We start from the raw sequence: 16986 nt of genomic DNA on the forward strand, positions 1-16986 counted from the left end.
ATATTTTTAAAATAAAGATTCACTCATTCATGTAGAAATAAATAAATAATTTAATTTTTAACACGTAGTACAACTTTAATAAAAAAAATAAGAAGCAAATCCCGGACCATTGAAAATTGATATAAAATAAAACAAGAACAATAAATTGAGAATTGACATCTACCATATACTTCTGAGTTGAAATTTGACAAACTTGAATTTTAAAATCTGTAGTCTACCTTTTATTATATGTGATTGACTTGGATGAACTAATCCAACCAAACAATTTTGCAACCAACATCAAATATTGAAAAGGGACAAAAGAGAAAATAACGTTCTCTTACTCTTACAAGAAAGTAACTTATAACTAATCGTTTTTCTTTTCTTTCTAAGTTTTTTCTAATTGAGAAAAGAATAAGAATGAAAAAAAAAGGTAATTTATCATTACAAAATTAATTTATAAAGTAATATTTATTTCCTTGAAATACTATAAATTTATTTTGTTTTTTCCCATCAATCCAATAAAAAACATAACATAAGAAAACCTATCTGTTAAAACCAACACTTAACCACATTCCCTTTCGTTGGATTTCAGATATTTTGTGCATTAGCAATAACAAAGTGATAAAACTATTTATATTTTAGTACATTTTGAAAAGTATACACTTTGAAAAATATGTGTATGAAATGAACTTTCAATTTATCGAAAAGCTTTGAAAACGTCATCTAATTGAATCCTGAAAGAATTGATAAAAATTATAATAAGGTATTTTGGTATCTTTGTGTGTGTATATATATAATATTATATTATGAAAAGTGAATTAATTATTGAGGGGCAGAGAATTTAGAGTAGAAGAAGCGTGTTGTCGGGTTCTGCGTGGTGAAGGGTGAAGAAGAAAAAATGGAGATGAAGAAAAATATTCAGACCTGCCATTATCCTCATCAATTGAAGAAAAAATGTTGAAGAAAGATGAAAACTGTGTGGATGGGTTTCTTGTGATGGAGAGTGTTGAAGGTAGGTGAGAGTGTGAGGGAAGAAGAAAAGAGACTCTTGTACCAGAGGCGTGGAAGGTGTTGCCCAACTTTTTAAGGTTATTCTTCAGTGTCGGTGGAGATCATCCGAAGAATTAAAAAACTGATGAAACCATTATGGATGTAAATGGAGTGGTGTTGTGATATTGCAACTTTGTAGAGATTGTGTTAACACAAGATGCAATGGGCATTCTTAAAAAAATAAAAAAATATATATAAAAATTAAAAATGGATGTGTGAGTGTAATTATTAAATATGTTGGGCTATAATTGAAACACGGAGGTGAGAATAATAAAATGAAGGGTGTAAAAAATGGATTAACCTCTGATACAATTAGGGAGACGCGACAAATATATAAATAAATTCAGTTTCCATAATGTATGTAAAATAAAATATAAATAATAAAAAAGAAAAATGGAGAATGAGGGTGAAAGAAAAGGAACAGGTTGAAAGATTAACCTAAGTTAGGCATAGGAGGAAGTAAGAAGCAAGAAAAAAAAGCAGATCTGGTAGTCCACTCACCAACTCCCTCTCTCCACCCTTATTTATACCCACACTACTGGGTCTCCAATTCGTCACTCACTGCCTCATTCTCTCTAAACCCCACTCACTCTTCTTTCTTTCTCTCTCTCTCGCTGCTGCGCAACCATGTCTCTATTGGTGGAGAAAACCACAAGCGGCCGCGAGTACAAGGTCAAGGACCTTTCTCAGGCCGACTTCGGGCGCCTCGAGCTCGATCTCGCGGAGGTCGAGATGCCGGGCCTCATGGCCTGCCGGGCTGAGTTCGGCCCATCGCAGCCCTTCAAGGGGGCCCGCATCACCGGCTCCCTCCACATGACCATCCAGACCGCCGTGCTCATTGAGACCCTCACCGCCCTCGGCGCTGAGGTCCGCTGGTGCTCCTGCAACATCTTCTCCACCCAGGACCACGCCGCCGCCGCCATCGCCCGCGACAGCGCTGCTGTCTTCGCCTGGAAGGGCGAGACCCTCCAGGAGTACTGGTGGTGCACCGAGCGCGCCCTTGACTGGGGCCCCGGCGGCGGTCCTGACCTCATCGTCGACGACGGCGGTGACGCCACCCTCCTCATCCACGAGGGTGTCAAGGCCGAGGAGCTCTATGAGAAAACCGGCGAGCTCCCCGACCCCGCTTCCACTGACAACGCTGAGTTCCAGATCGTGCTTACCATCATCAGAGATGGGTTGAAGACCGACCCCTCCAGGTACCGCAAGATGAAGGAGCGTCTCGTTGGGGTTTCTGAGGAGACCACCACTGGTGTGAAGAGGCTGTATCAGATGCAGGCCAATGGAACTCTTCTGTTCCCTGCTATCAATGTCAATGACTCTGTCACCAAAAGCAAGGTATTTTTGGTTGCTTCTAGATATTTTTTTTCCAGATCTGTTACTTTTTGAGTGTTTATACGCTGAGCTCGATTCGGATCTGTATGTTTTAAGGGATTTGTGGCATTGGTGAAATGGATTCTTGAATCTGTTAACTGATTAACTAATGTTGAGCTCGATTCAGATCTGTCGGTTTTAGTGGGATTTGTGGCATTGGTGAAATGAACTTTTGAATCTGTTAACTGTTTGACTAATGTTCTGAAAGAAGTTTGGATTGGTGTTAATCTGAAATTACATCAAGGAATTGATTTGAAGTAGCTCTAGGTAACTTAGGTGAACAGAATTTTACTGTTGACTGTCTTTTGAATCAAATTGTATGTTGTATCATTTCAAAATCCGAATCAAATTTTGAACTGTTCACCCAACTTAACTGCATTTTATCAGTTGTTTGTATGGTTTTTGAAAGCAAGAGGGTGGTCATTGATTTTGTTGTTCATGGTAATTGGCTTTTGCTGTTATTGTTTGTTTAACCTTTTGATCTGTGGTTTGTGACAGTTTGACAACTTGTATGGGTGCCGTCATTCTCTGCCCGATGGTCTGATGAGGGCTACTGATGTTATGATTGCCGGGAAGGTGGCTGTGGTGGCTGGATACGGTGATGTCGGAAAGGGTTGTGCTGCAGCATTGAAGCAAGCTGGTGCTCGTGTAATTGTGACTGAGATTGATCCCATCTGTGCCCTCCAGGCTCTCATGGAAGGCCTTCAGGTTTTGACCTTGGAGGATGTTGTATCTGAGGCTGATATCTTTGTTACCACCACCGGTAACAAGGACATCATCATGGTTGACCACATGAAGAAAATGAAGAACAATGCCATTGTTTGCAACATTGGTCACTTTGACAATGAGATTGACATGCTGGGTCTGGAGAACTACCCCGGTGTGAAGCGCATCACCATCAAGCCCCAGACCGACAGGTGGGTCTTCCCTGAGACGAACACCGGCATCATTGTCTTGGCCGAGGGTCGTTTGATGAACTTGGGATGTGCTACAGGACACCCCAGTTTTGTGATGTCCTGCTCCTTCACCAACCAGGTCATTGCTCAGCTTGAGTTGTGGAAGGAGAAGAACAGTGGGAAGTATGAGAAGAAGGTTTATGTTTTGCCCAAGCACCTTGATGAGAAGGTTGCCGCACTTCACCTTGGCAAACTTGGAGCTAAGCTCACCAAGCTTAGCAAGGATCAGGCTGATTACATCAGTGTGCCTGTTGAGGGTCCATACAAGCCTGCTCACTACAGGTACTAAGTTCGTTGTGATGACCAAAGGAGAGCGTGGGAAAGGCGAAATTGTTTCATGAAGCGGCTTGTTTTCTTTTCTTTTTTGGATTTTTTGTGCTAGATTCAAATCCATGTAGAACATTGTTTTCTTAATTTTGTAGAACTCATGTCTGGGTGGGTGCGACGGGTAAGAGCGCTATACATCCTCTTGGATTCTGTGATATGAATCCAATTTGGTTTGAAATAAGGCTTGTTTTGATTGGGGGCGGTGGCGTTCTGGTTTAACTAAAGTTTGTGTTTTTTTTTTCTTTTCACCTTTTTAATATATCAAAGAATATAAGAAAATTCTAAAAAAGAAAAAAGCCTACATGCATCATCCATTATTTCTTTCACACCCTTATTTGTTTTTGTATCCACCTTGCCCACCTAGAAAATCTTCTCCAACATACTCGTTTGTCACGACACTCCTTTGTCACTTTTTATTGCAATCACACAACACATGTACGCGCCAATTTGATTTCCTGCACCTTCACTCACATTTTTTTGCACACATCACTTAAAACCTCTCCAATCCTCTCTTTTACGTGGCAAATCTCACATCACAGTGTCTAACCATGGATCTTGTGATAAGGAATCGTTTCGCTCTTTTTCAAATTCAATTAAAAAAATAGAGAACAGTCGCTGTTAAAGTGAAGCTGATGCAAAAATGCATATTAATATTAATAAGTGAAATGATACTTTGACACAATTTTCTTATACATTCATTTCACATGTCTAACTCGTACACGTTTTTCTTTTAAATGTGATTGTGAAACGTGGAAACGAAGGGTAAAGAGAGAAATAATTCGAAGTTGAAATTGTTATCTCTTAACACAGTTGTGGCTTCATTTACGCTGTGTTTGTTCATACTGATTGAGAAGGGATGAAAGTTTATGTTAGTTTCATGGTTTTTGTGAGGATCCAAATGCGCAAGAGTTGCGGGAGAAATGAATTTGTCGTCTAGACAGTTGATTCAGGACTATGTGAGAAAGCCAGCGTATCAGGTTCAAAATGACCATATTGTCCTAGCTTTTCTAGTTAGTCATGTAGGGTTTTAGTTATTTACTCTAACGATATAATTTGTTAACAAATTATTCACATTTTAATTTATATTAAATTTAAACAATATCATCTCATTTAAAATCATTTAATCAATTAAATTTATTTATTTTGTATTTTATTTCAAATAACTACCCACAAATTATTTTAACTTAATTGGTTGATTTCAATTATTATTATTATTTGATTTAAATATCTTTTTCGTTTCATTTTCGTAGTGTTTGGTGCGGATGGTCCTTATTTTGACAAAATGTTTAAAATGGTCTTCATTTTGACCGAATGTTTAAAATTGTTTTCATTTTGACCGAATGTTTAAAATGGTTCTCATTTCCACAATTTGTGTTTTATTTGGTCCTTTTCTGTGACGCCGTTTAAATCAGTAACGGAGCACTGTTGTACAAGTAACATTGTTTGTATTACGTTGCATTGGTGTGTTATGTGTACTATACAGATGACTAATTAACGTTAACTTTTTAATTTGGGAGAAATTTTGCAATTAGGGCTTGAGTTGGATTACAGTCGCGCTCTTCATCGTTGGATGTGATTTCTTCATCTTCGTCTTTCTTAAACTCGGATTTATAGAGAAACAGCTAATACTTGTCATTTCATCGTTGGATTGCAGTCGCTTTTCATTTCAATTTTTCAATTAATCATCATCAACGAAGTAAGTGGGTTTAGGATTGTCTGGGTTGTGTTTGCTCGTAAGTTAGGGTTTTCGTAATTCTATTTTGGGTTTGTTTGTCCTTGGATTGTTGTGATGTTCTGCATGATTTCTAAATTACCACCCCTTGTGCAGTACATGTAACACACCTCAATGCAACGTAATACAAACAGTGTCACTTGTACAATCCTCTGTTACTTATTTAAACGGCGTCACAAAAAAGGACCAAATAAAACACGAATTGCGAAAATGATGACAATTTTAAACATTCGGTAAAAATGAGACATTTTAAACATTCTGTCAAAATGAGGATCATCCACAACAAACACTACAAAAATGAGGACCAAAAAGGTATTTAAGCCATATTATTTTTAACAATAATAACTCATATTCCATTTTAATATAATTATATTTTATTTTAAACAATCTAGAACAACATATAAAGGAGATTCCCTTTTTTGTGTCAACATTTCAAAATACCAATTTTACCCTTTTAATATAATAATTTATTAAATTTGTTAAAATTAACCGTTACTTTTACAAGTTTTGTATAAAATTGACTATCTCTGCTTCTTCTCTTTTTCTTTATTTATCAATGGTTATTATTTCATCTGTTCTGATATATTTACTTTATTCTTAATAAATATAATTTTAGTTTATATATTAACTTAATAGCATTACAATATTATCACCTACTAATATAATATTACGCATATGTAAAAAATGCATACACACAGACGCGATAGCGCATGTGTTTACGCTAGTTTTTGTAATAATCTTTATTTTTATCAATTGTAATAATTTTTAATTTATCAAATTCATCGTATTGAGTGACTTTCATACTTTTTTATTTCAATATTTTTTATTATATTTTCTTTAATCCAATGTTTTCGTTTCAATTTTTGCATGTAATATTTAATTGGTCTTTTATTTTATTTAATTTTGTTCAATTAAGTTTTATTTTGTGTTAAATTAAGTTTTATTTTATTTCATTTGAAAAAAAAATTTTAATTAAATTTAATTACTAGTATACTCTTATTTTGAAGACAAACAAAATTGCTTCATTCGTACAAATGGAGTCAATTGAATTAAAATTTGAAACATAAATATTAAATTAAGTACAACACACTTACATGTGATATTAATATCAGATGCCACCTATACCGTTAATCCAAATCAGAAAAAAAAAAACTAAATTGAATCTATTTATTTTTAATTGAAAAAAAAAATAAGAAAAACAAATTGAATACTACAAACAGAATTGGACGTATTTTTTTCCTAATCCAATCAATTCCTCTTTCTCTTTTCTTTCCCCCTCAAATCCATTGAAAAAGAAACACACCATTAGAACCTTCATTCATAGATGTGTTTCACTCCATATTTGGTTTGAAATAAGCTTCTTTCGTTTGGGGGCCGTGGCGTTTCGTTTAACTAAATATTGCGTGTCTTTCCACTTTTTTAATACATACAAAAAAAATAATAAGAAAAATGAAAAAAAAAAATCCTACGAACATCCACTATTTTTACAGTTCGCAGACTTATTACAGCTCTAGTTAAGTGGAATCTAGATTAAGGGAAACCAAATTCTGTGATAATAATTGATTTACATTTTATTGCTGTTAAAGTGAAGGGTGTTAAACCTGAGCATTTTAACTTTTGGAGTCACGCTGATGCAAAAATTATATTTGACACGCCATTTTCCTTTTAAACGAAGGTAAAGAGGAAACAACTTGAAATTGAAATTGTAATCTCTAAACACAATGTTGTGGCTTCATTCATAGATTTGTTTCACTTCGTGTTCAGGGCCTTCATTCAAAGCGTCATTGTCAACCAAATTATGACTATCTTTCTGTGCCCCATTTTGGCTATTAGGGTTTAGGAAGTCAATTTTTGCGATTTTGGCACCACCTGGTTTTTCTTCCAATGAGAGTGGAGCAGAAAAATCTTGTAAGGTATTATGATGCTCCTATACCTAAACCATTTAATATAATTATTATAAATTGTTCTCATTTAAAATCACAAGCAGCACTCTCCATAACAAAAAAAAGTTATATTCATGAGGATTTAGACCTACTTGTTTTAGATATAAGATATTGTTTATGTGAATTTGACTCTGACGATGCCATTCTACTAATCCATTGAAAAATTAAGATATGAGACTTTTCTGATTATTAATACTAAAAGTCAAGACTCATGCAGCCCTTTTTTTGAGGAAAAGTAGGTACTATAAGATTTTTTTGTGTTTCAAGATTTCCGTGTAGGTGTGGTTTCAATAAGATTGTTAGTTCAAAGATACAAACGAATGTGTGAACTTAAATAAATGTTTTTTGTTTTTTTGATAAATGATAGATTCAAATGGTTAATGATGATAAATTCAACCTAAATATGGGTAAAGTCAAAATGGTTGGCCCCAAATCCCAATTGTATTGTTGAATCACCTTCGGTTTGCTTGAACATCAGACAAATTTGCCTTGACACTGCTTCCTGTTTTAATTTGTTACATTTACCATTATTTTATCTTATACAGAACTGGCACCTACTTAGCTTCGTCTCTTAATTGTTTTCACAGTGAAGCAGCTGTTCCATGTTTGTTACTCTCTAACTCTGCTACAAGTGTACAACTATACTTAAACTTATACATATTCATACAAAATGATGGAAGTATGGAAAATAACCTCCGAATCACGTCAATCAATGAAATATGAAAATTCATAAGCTTATGAACACAACCCAAAGATATAATGAAATTTCCTCTATTAGCTTTCTTAGAGTTACAATTAGTTTCACTAGCAGCCACCTTCTGTCAGTTTTGGTGTTTGAATTTTCTTGTCCATTTTTAGAGGTTTTAGGTTGGAATTGCCTCGAGTGAATAATGAATCTCTAGAGAACGATTCCTTAGGTGTTGATTGGGTGAGATCTCAATAGCTAAGGCCCAATGATGACAATCGAGATGCTTGTAACTTTTGCTTATATTCAAATCAATCTATTGCTTTAGTTGAAGGAGACGTTTTAACCCATAATATTATGAGTTTGTTGTAAATACACGTTATTTGTAATGTTGAATTGAATTTTTGATCTAGTTTGATAGAACAGCAGGTGCCAGTCTAAATATCTATTCAAATAACAAACTAGCAACGATATTACTTCCTCAGAGACTCTTCTCCTACAGATTATTCTATTTTTATGGCACAAATACTACGAATTACTCATGGCACAAACACTCCTTTCATGAAGGACCTCTTGATGAATTTGAAGCCTCTTACAAATTATCCTCCATAGACTGCTACAATAACAAGTTGCTCCTGCTGTTTGTACAAGCTAGTCATTAATAACTGAATGTTACCAAATATTAATATTGACCTGAAGGAAATTTTTGCACTATTCAACATAAAAGTATATCATAATGAGTAAGTTTACCTCTATCATCAGGTTTGTAAGCAATTCAATCATATTTACATGAAGAACACGGGTACTTGGTAAACACATAACTTATGAAACAACCACAATAATACAAATAAATAGCCTACCTATAGCTTCCCATTACTTAGCAGCAGGTAACATGAATCTAAGGCCAAATTCTATGCTATATCTTTAACATCTAGCAAGCCATACAAAGGATTAAAAGTTTGGCCGTCATAATCCACAAAGGATTAAAACTAACATTGATGGACCCATGAAAGAGCAAACCAAAATTAAAACTGCAGAGTACAAATTTCATTCGACAGAATCCAAGTCCAAAAATAACAGGAACATAAGTTGAACACTTCGAAGACCGAAGAGATAACAGGTCATTATTGTGTTTTTAATTCATAATTTTTAATCTTGAAAAGTAAAGACAAAGAAAACTCCATTAAGTATACGAGAGCACAAATCATTATACATGCAGGGCCAGAAATACCCGTCATGATACTTTACCTTTCACCAATAAAGACAACAAAGAATGCAACTTTGGTCAATTGTATGATAGCTGATATCTCGTCGACCCAATTTTCATTGGTCGAGTTTGTTTCAGAAGACACCTTTCTGCTTTTACCATAACTAGCCTCAAACTCTTTAGACTTGGCAGCAGCTTTCTGAAGCACATAAGTTGGAAGTCCTCCTAAAATAAAAATAATTTGCTGCATGATAACATTGAATTTGTTATATACAACAGAAAATGAGGCATAGCACATTCGTAGCAAATAGTATAATCAACAGACTGATTTAACAGTTTTCCAATACTATCCAGAAGTCATGTACAGACACAACTCATTTTGATAATATATTGAGATAGTCAACCTCATGTTTAAGCTTAAAACCAAAAATTAGTGAACTGCAGATGTTGGATGAGAACATGCTCACTACCACTGTCAGGTTTGTCTACTCTAAATTTAGTAAACTTTAGAGGGCCAGTGCAAGGATATGCATGTTGACATAAATAATTAATTCAGTGTTCTTACCGAACAATATTAGAGTGATATGATTGAATTGAATTATATGTTCATAAATATATGATGCAGCATTCACAATTGATTGACAGACATAAAAGAAAGTTTATATAAGATCTTTGTCATACACTGATTTGGTAACAAGTTATACACGATAACTGGAAATCAATGCTTGACAAAATAAATATGGCACTAAAGGCGGTAAAATAAAAGAAAGCTCCCCTGACTTTAGATTCCACTTTCAGCTCTGCGTGTAAGTGAAGATGAATACTTGACCAAATAAATCAGCATCCCAGTTCAAACATAAATCACAAAATCTAACCAAATAGAACATATCAGCCATCTTCAACAGAAAACTTAGCACTAACAAACAACCATGATACATTTTCAAGCTTCTTGGAAATTGCTCGAAAGCTACATTGAGGAGCTACAAAGGAAAAGGAAGCAATAATAAAGAATAAATAAATGAAATTATAATAGACAGAGTATAAAGAGAAAGAGAAAACAACAAACATAGACAGAGAACTGAATGAACAGTTGCACGTCATTTTCAGTTGCCCATTGGACCAATATATTAGCTCTTAATACACACATCGAGAAGGTGGATTAAATTGAACACAGTCAAACACAACAATCTCGTTCTCACATATACGATACTTAATACCAACAACTTAAATTTTTTAATACAGACACCAATAATTTTCGTTTGACCTTATTGGTTTATCAAAAACAAAAACTGTTAACATATTTTCTTGCTAAGAATAATATTTAAGACAACGCAGGAACTTTCGTCGTACACGACTACAAATCCGTGCACGTGTTGTGTATTAGGTATGGAATTGCCCTACATTGCATCTCTGACCACTGAATTTCTCTCTTATAAATGAAGCACGTAATGTAGGTTTTCACAAATTGGAAGGGAGAGGAAAGCGATGAAACGTTGCGAAATGGTGTTCGAAACAACAACAAGGGGAGGGTGCAAGGAGCACCCACACGATAAGCAATCACCTGGTGTTTGTTCATCTTGTTTGAGGGAAAAACTCTCGCAGTTATACAGCACCAACCCTATTATTGACCCTCTTTGTTTTTCTCCTCAATCGCCTGCATCTCCTCATCAATCTTTTTCTTCGAGTCGCGGTGGTGGCCACCGTAAACCACGGTTCCGGCGAAACGCTTCGCTGGTGGCGGCGGAATCTGGTTCGAGCGTGCAGGGCTTGAACTTGAAGAAGAGCAAGTCGCATGCGTTTGGTTCGAAGAGCAGAGGGAGAGAGAGGGATGTGAGTGGAAGGAAGAAAGATGGGTTTTGGTCAAAGGTGCTCAAACTCAAGATAAGAGACACGCGAGACTCCATCGTCACTTCTAAGACCTCAACATGAACGAAACAGGTGGTGAAGATCATTGTGGTTATTGATTATTTTTTGTAAATTTAAAAGTTTGAATATATGTCGTGTAAATTTAAAAGTTTAAAAGTTTGACTATCATCGTGGTTGTTCAGCCCATTAATTCATGACCCAATAAAATAATTTTAATCCATAACAGAATCTTGGACCCAAAAAGGCTTGCAGAGGCCCGTTGGGCCTTGAGTGAAGAAGAGAACAATACAGAATTTCTTACAGTCTACTATTCTTCAGTCTCTAAATATAAGAAGTTGTTTTCATTTTTCTATAAAACTATTTCTAATTATTTTTTACCGAAATAATTTTTCTATAAATTTTTTTCTCTCTTGTGAATATTGAAGAAAGGAGTTTAGTTTTAAAAAAAAAAAAATTCGTTACCTCTGTATTCATACATTAAGGACAATTTCTAAACTTATTAAAATTATAAAAACTGAATTTCTTATAAATAAATGAACTATTTTCTTAATAAATATGAATTTATTTTAAATATATTGTATTCAGGGACATATTAAGTAATAAAATGCGCTTTCAATTTCACCTTTTTACTTGCAAATATAATATAAACCGACAAGGCCAATTTATTTACGTTATTAGCGTTACATTTTCAACTAGTTAGTTAGAAACCTTATCGACATGTGTTTTAAAATAAATAAAAGTTAACAAGAATATCATATGTGATGCTTTTTAATTTAATTTAATGACAGTGTAAGTTTTTTCAATTGCTAATGTGAATATTGTTTACTATATAAAATATTTTATTATACGTGTCGTGTTTTGATAAATACTAAGGATGTATTTAAATGAGTGTTTCAACGTAAATATTTGTTCATAAATTATAATTATCCTATGTATAAATAAGTCAATGAGTAGGAATTTTATAACTTATGTATATGTTTACATGACAAAGGCCCTTATTACCTTAACACATGCATGAAAAAATATGTAAAATTGACGAATATAGATAAACGTTGAGTAATATTTGTCTTGATTTCAGGATGTCTCTGTTTGTGGATTGGGATTGATGGAATGGACAAAGGGCAAAGGACAAATGAGAATCTTTTCAGTACGTGGAGGATAAGTTTAAGTTTGAAGAAAAAGGATGTGATCTCACCCAGAAAAACAAAAAGAAAATGGAAGAATATAAAAAATTAAAATATATTATGTAGGTGGGGACCACAATTCAAGGTGGACTGATCCGCATAAAATAAAATATACAGGACGGATTGGGAGGTTGAACTTATTAGACTCCATAGGTCCATCCCGCACATACCCACAACCCGCACAAACTAAAGGTAAGGTTGGGCGGGTTATTTTGCTGGTTCGTTTATGAAATTAAATTTTTTCTTTTTTCAATCCATACATCATTCATCGTTTATAAAATTAAATATTCTTCTTTTTTAATCCATTTATCATTTATCATGTTGTTTATGTGAGTTTTTTATTATTATTATTATTATTATATATAATCATTGTATATAAGATAATGATTTTAGTTCTCGGATCTGAAATATATTTTTGTGCATTTTTAAGTTAACAAATTTATACTTACTAGCGTACACACAGGTGTTGTCGCGCCTGTGTGTACGCATTTTTTAAATATAGCGTGATATTATATTAGTAGATGATGATAATGTAATGTTTTAAGTTAATATATAAAATAAAATTATATTTATTAAAAATAAAGTGAAATATATCGAAACAGATGAGAGAATAACCGTTGATAAATACAGAAAAAGAGAAGAAGTAAAGATAGACGATTTTTTAAAAAAACTTGTAAAAGTGACAGTCAATTTTCAAAAATTTAATAAATAATTATATTTTAAAGGGTAAAATTTATATTTTGAAATGTGAACACAAAGGAGAAAATCCTCTTTATATAGATTTTTAAAGTGACATGTTACTATTGTACTTTAACTATAATATTAATATTATTTTTTTTATCTGTAAAACTAATTAAAATTATTTTAATAAAAAATAATTATTAATTATGAAAAAAAAATATTGCTCATTATAAATGCGGATCAAGACACAACGGGAAAAAAGAGTTACTAAATGATTACACGTGAGGTAAATTTGATTTATATATGTTGTATTATTTTTTTCAGTGGAAAAACGATTTAGAAGTTGATGTGAAAAAGATGGATTGGTTAAAATTTGGAAAGGTGTTTTGTTTTTTTGCATTTCGCTTTCAGGTGTGTGTGGTGTAATTTGTGGACATGAGGTTTTGGCAACCCTGTTTTATGACATGAGTCTACTTCCCACCAACCATGTCCATCAACAACCTCCAAATACTTTTTTCCCCTCTATTATATTAACTCCCCAACTTCCAACTTAAACCTTCTGTTAATTATACGAAGATAGTGGTATATTATTTTGTTGTCTAAAGTTTATTAAAACCAGTAACGGTTAGCGACGGTTAGCAATTCAAGTATGAGTCTAAGTCTCACATCGATCAAAAATGAAAAAATAGAACACAATATAAGAATAAATATCCATAAACTCATTGTCTTAATGTTTAATATTTTAAATTGAAAGTAGTATTAGTGTCTTATGTGATTAGACTTAGATCTCATTAGTGTCATAAACTTTTTTTCATATAATAGAATATTGTATTATGAACAAAATATTGTGAAGTAAAATAGAAATTTAAGGTTTATGGTAGAAAGTTAGAACGTTAGAGTGAGTTGGAACTCATTCTTAGATAAAAATGAGTAAATTAAACAATAAATAAGTAAAAAAATTCATAAATCTAAGATTTTAATGTTTTGGGACCTATAAACTTATATTTTACAATTTTATATGGTGTCTAAATTTTATATAGACTCGTATATTTAAAGAGAAAATTTCATATATTATAAACGTTCTCACATGTACTAAAGTAGTAACTTAAAGGAAGTTAAGTAATTCATAAATAATGTCTATATATTGTACTAATAATTATAATTAATGGAAAGTATTACTTGTCTCCAAATTTTCATAAAAAAAATGTGTTTCGTCTCTAAACTAAATTATAAATATTTAGTCTTGCACTTTATGAAAGTAAGGTAATACGTTCTCCCAATAAACGACGATAAGAGATATTTTACATGTCTCTCATAAAGTATAAAAACAAAATTCTTTATGTTTTAGTATGGGAGAAAAACACAATTTGCTATAACAATTAGGGACAAAAATTATATTTAAACTTATAATCATTTAACTACATAAATCACACAACAAACATCTATAAGAAACTTCATAATTTGTTTGAGATAAAACTCACTTTAATAGAATTGATAGTTAGAAAAATCATGCTAAAAGGTAATAAAAGCTCATAGTTGATTTCACAATGGTCGAACCATAACTTTTCACTGTATGATAAATACTTCTTAAATATTTGGTTTCTGGGGCAATATAAACAAATCACCACATTGTTTTTGAAAAACTTAGCATATCTTAACAATCAAACTTCTTAAATATTTTGTTTTTGGGACAATATAAACAAATCACCACATTGTTTTTGAAAAACCTAGCATGTCTTAACAATCAAAACTGTTAGTGTCTACCACCAAGTTCATGATAAACTTAATATTCAATTATGTAAGTTAAATATAAAAGGTGTATGAATTTGACCGTAAAGATAACCTTCATAAATATATCAAAGAGATTACGATATATTGAGATCCTTGTCAACTTAATAAAGTCTTGAATAATTTTTTTATAGAGTTGTCAAAATGAATTGTCCTGGTTCGACCTGTCTTACTACGAGTTGGTGACTTAGTGACTCAATCTAACTTGACTTACTTATTAGTGAGCTCAAGAAATTTGAGTCCAGTTGAACCCACAGGTTGGTGGATTAAACGAATTTGCTTACTTAATTAAAAAAAATTACATTTGTTTTCTCTTAAATCTAACACTTTTTTAATATGAAACCAAAAACTAAAAAGTCAAAACCTATCTCAGAAATTTATTTTTTCTTATTTTAGACAACAAATAAATCATTTTCTCAATAAAACTAAATCATAATTATAAATAAAATCTAAATAACTTCAAAAGTTAATTCAATATATTCATCTTAAAGCTTAAACTTCTATATAAACAAAATACAAATGTAAAGAGTAAATGAAGTGTCATAGATATAGACCTCTCTCTACCAAAATTTTAAAACAAAACAAAAACATTGTTTGTATTTTAGGCTCTATAAGATTAAGAGTGTAGTATTTTATTTTATTTTTTATATTTAGATTGGTAAGTCAATCCGACTCATTATGGATTTAACTTAAATAAGTTAAATTCTTAATAGATCGACTTATTTTTGAAAGATGCTAAAATTCACATAATCTTTTTAATTTAACACGACTCGAAACCATAATAATAGACTGTGTTGACTCACAGGATTAATGATTCTTGATGACTCTAATTTGTAACAATTTTATCAACATGTTTGGTTTGTTGAAGGTACCATTTAATTATTTTTTAAATTAATTGAAAAAATATATAAGTAAGTATTACTCACACCGATCTTAAAACCCTTTTAAATTAGAATAGAGAGATGTTTGTAGTGATTACTGTGCATTTTTTCTTGACGTCACTTTTCATTCTTATGGACAAATTTAGCAACTTAATGGCGCCTTACTGTCTTTGCACGGTCCTTTTTTAACCCACGTTACGACACCGTTAGGCCCACGTTCTGGCCCACCTTCGGGCTCTACTACCAAGTGCTACTTTTTTGTGGGCTCCACTTAACGGGTATCTTCTTTTATATGTTTTTCCTTATGATTTCTTAGGATCCTGTTTCAGAGGTGCTCGTAGATCCAAATGTCATTTCCTTCAAAGATTAAATGACATTTAGTTTTGTTTAGATTAGATTAATACAAAGAAAAAGAGTAAATTATGCCACTCATTCTTAAAGTTTGACAAAATTACATAAAAACTAATTCTTCATTTACACTTATATTAATATTCCTTTGATTATATGTTTTATTTTTATATGAGTTATTTACTAATTTCAGTTACTAAATAATATAAAAAATATTTTTTATTTTTTTATTATAATTATTAATTTTTGTTTTGGTAAAAGAAATTATTATCTCTCAATTGGTAAAAATTATTATCTTATCATATCTTTAACTATTTATTTATTTTTTTATGTGATTTCATTGGCCTATAAAATTGTTTCCATTTTATTATTAATTTTAATATTTTTATTTGTTGTTTATGTTTATCATGTATAATACTATTTTGATATTTTATATATTAATTTTTTTTACTCTTTATTATACGTGTAATTTTATCATTATAATTGTACAAATATATTTTATTTACTGTAATATAATAATTCATTGTAACTAACATAATTTTTTTATCACCATCTAACATATATTGATGTTAAAAGATGAAAGATTTATGTTAAATTTCAATTGTTATTAGTTATCTCTGTTTTTGTGTGATTTTAAACAAATCATGTATCAAATTTTTTATTAATGACAAAAAACAAAGATTTCATTATAATTTAAAAACTAAACTAAACATACATTTAAAATTTTTTTAACATACATTTAAAATAGTTTTTAATTTAAATATTTGTTTTTTTTAACGTACTTTTAAAATTTATCAACCAGGTAAGATTAACGTTTACAATTTTGATAAATGTTTTGTCTCTTATTAAATTTTATTTGGTCTTTTAATTTAAAATATATATAATTATAATTTTTTATCGTATTTATTTATTATTTTATAAAAATTAATTAATGATATTATCTTTTATAAAAATTATTTTAAATTAAAAAAATAGTATAAAC

At 31.7% G+C, this 16986-nt stretch overlaps 2 protein-coding genes across 2 annotated transcripts; both read left to right on the forward strand.

Moving 5' to 3' along the window:
- Positions 1-1548: 1548 nt before the first annotated feature.
- On the forward strand, positions 1549-3937 carry LOC114178710 (adenosylhomocysteinase). Its single transcript, XM_028064768.1, has 2 exons — positions 1549-2370; positions 2905-3937. Exons 1-2 carry the CDS (start codon positions 1660-1662, stop codon positions 3649-3651), a joined length of 1458 nt encoding a protein of 485 aa, XP_027920569.1. The 5' UTR covers positions 1549-1659; the 3' UTR covers positions 3652-3937.
- A 6752-nt stretch (positions 3938-10689) lies between these two features.
- Positions 10690-11365, forward strand: LOC114194907. Its single transcript, XM_028085536.1, has one exon. The coding sequence runs from the start codon at positions 10742-10744 to the stop codon at positions 11183-11185; it is 444 nt and encodes a 147-aa protein (XP_027941337.1). The 5' UTR covers positions 10690-10741; the 3' UTR covers positions 11186-11365.
- The last annotated feature ends 5621 nt before the right edge of the window (positions 11366-16986 follow it).

The sequence above is a fragment of the Vigna unguiculata genome, chromosome 1, assembly GCF_004118075.2.
Source record: "Vigna unguiculata cultivar IT97K-499-35 chromosome 1, ASM411807v1, whole genome shotgun sequence".
Taxonomy (NCBI): Eukaryota; Viridiplantae; Streptophyta; class Magnoliopsida; order Fabales; family Fabaceae; genus Vigna; species Vigna unguiculata.

Excerpts from the sequence above, each read along its gene's own strand:
- LOC114178710 (XM_028064768.1), top strand. The coding sequence starts at position 1,660 with ATGTCTCTATTGGTGGAGAAAACCACAAGCGGCCGCGAGTACAAGGTC. Across the intron at positions 2,371-2,904 it reads ACTCTGTCACCAAAAGCAAG|TTTGACAACTTGTATGGGTG; the intron begins GTATTTTTGGTT and ends GGTTTGTGACAG.
- LOC114194907 (XM_028085536.1), top strand. The coding sequence starts at position 10,742 with ATGAAACGTTGCGAAATGGTGTTCGAAACAACAACAAGGGGAGGGTGC.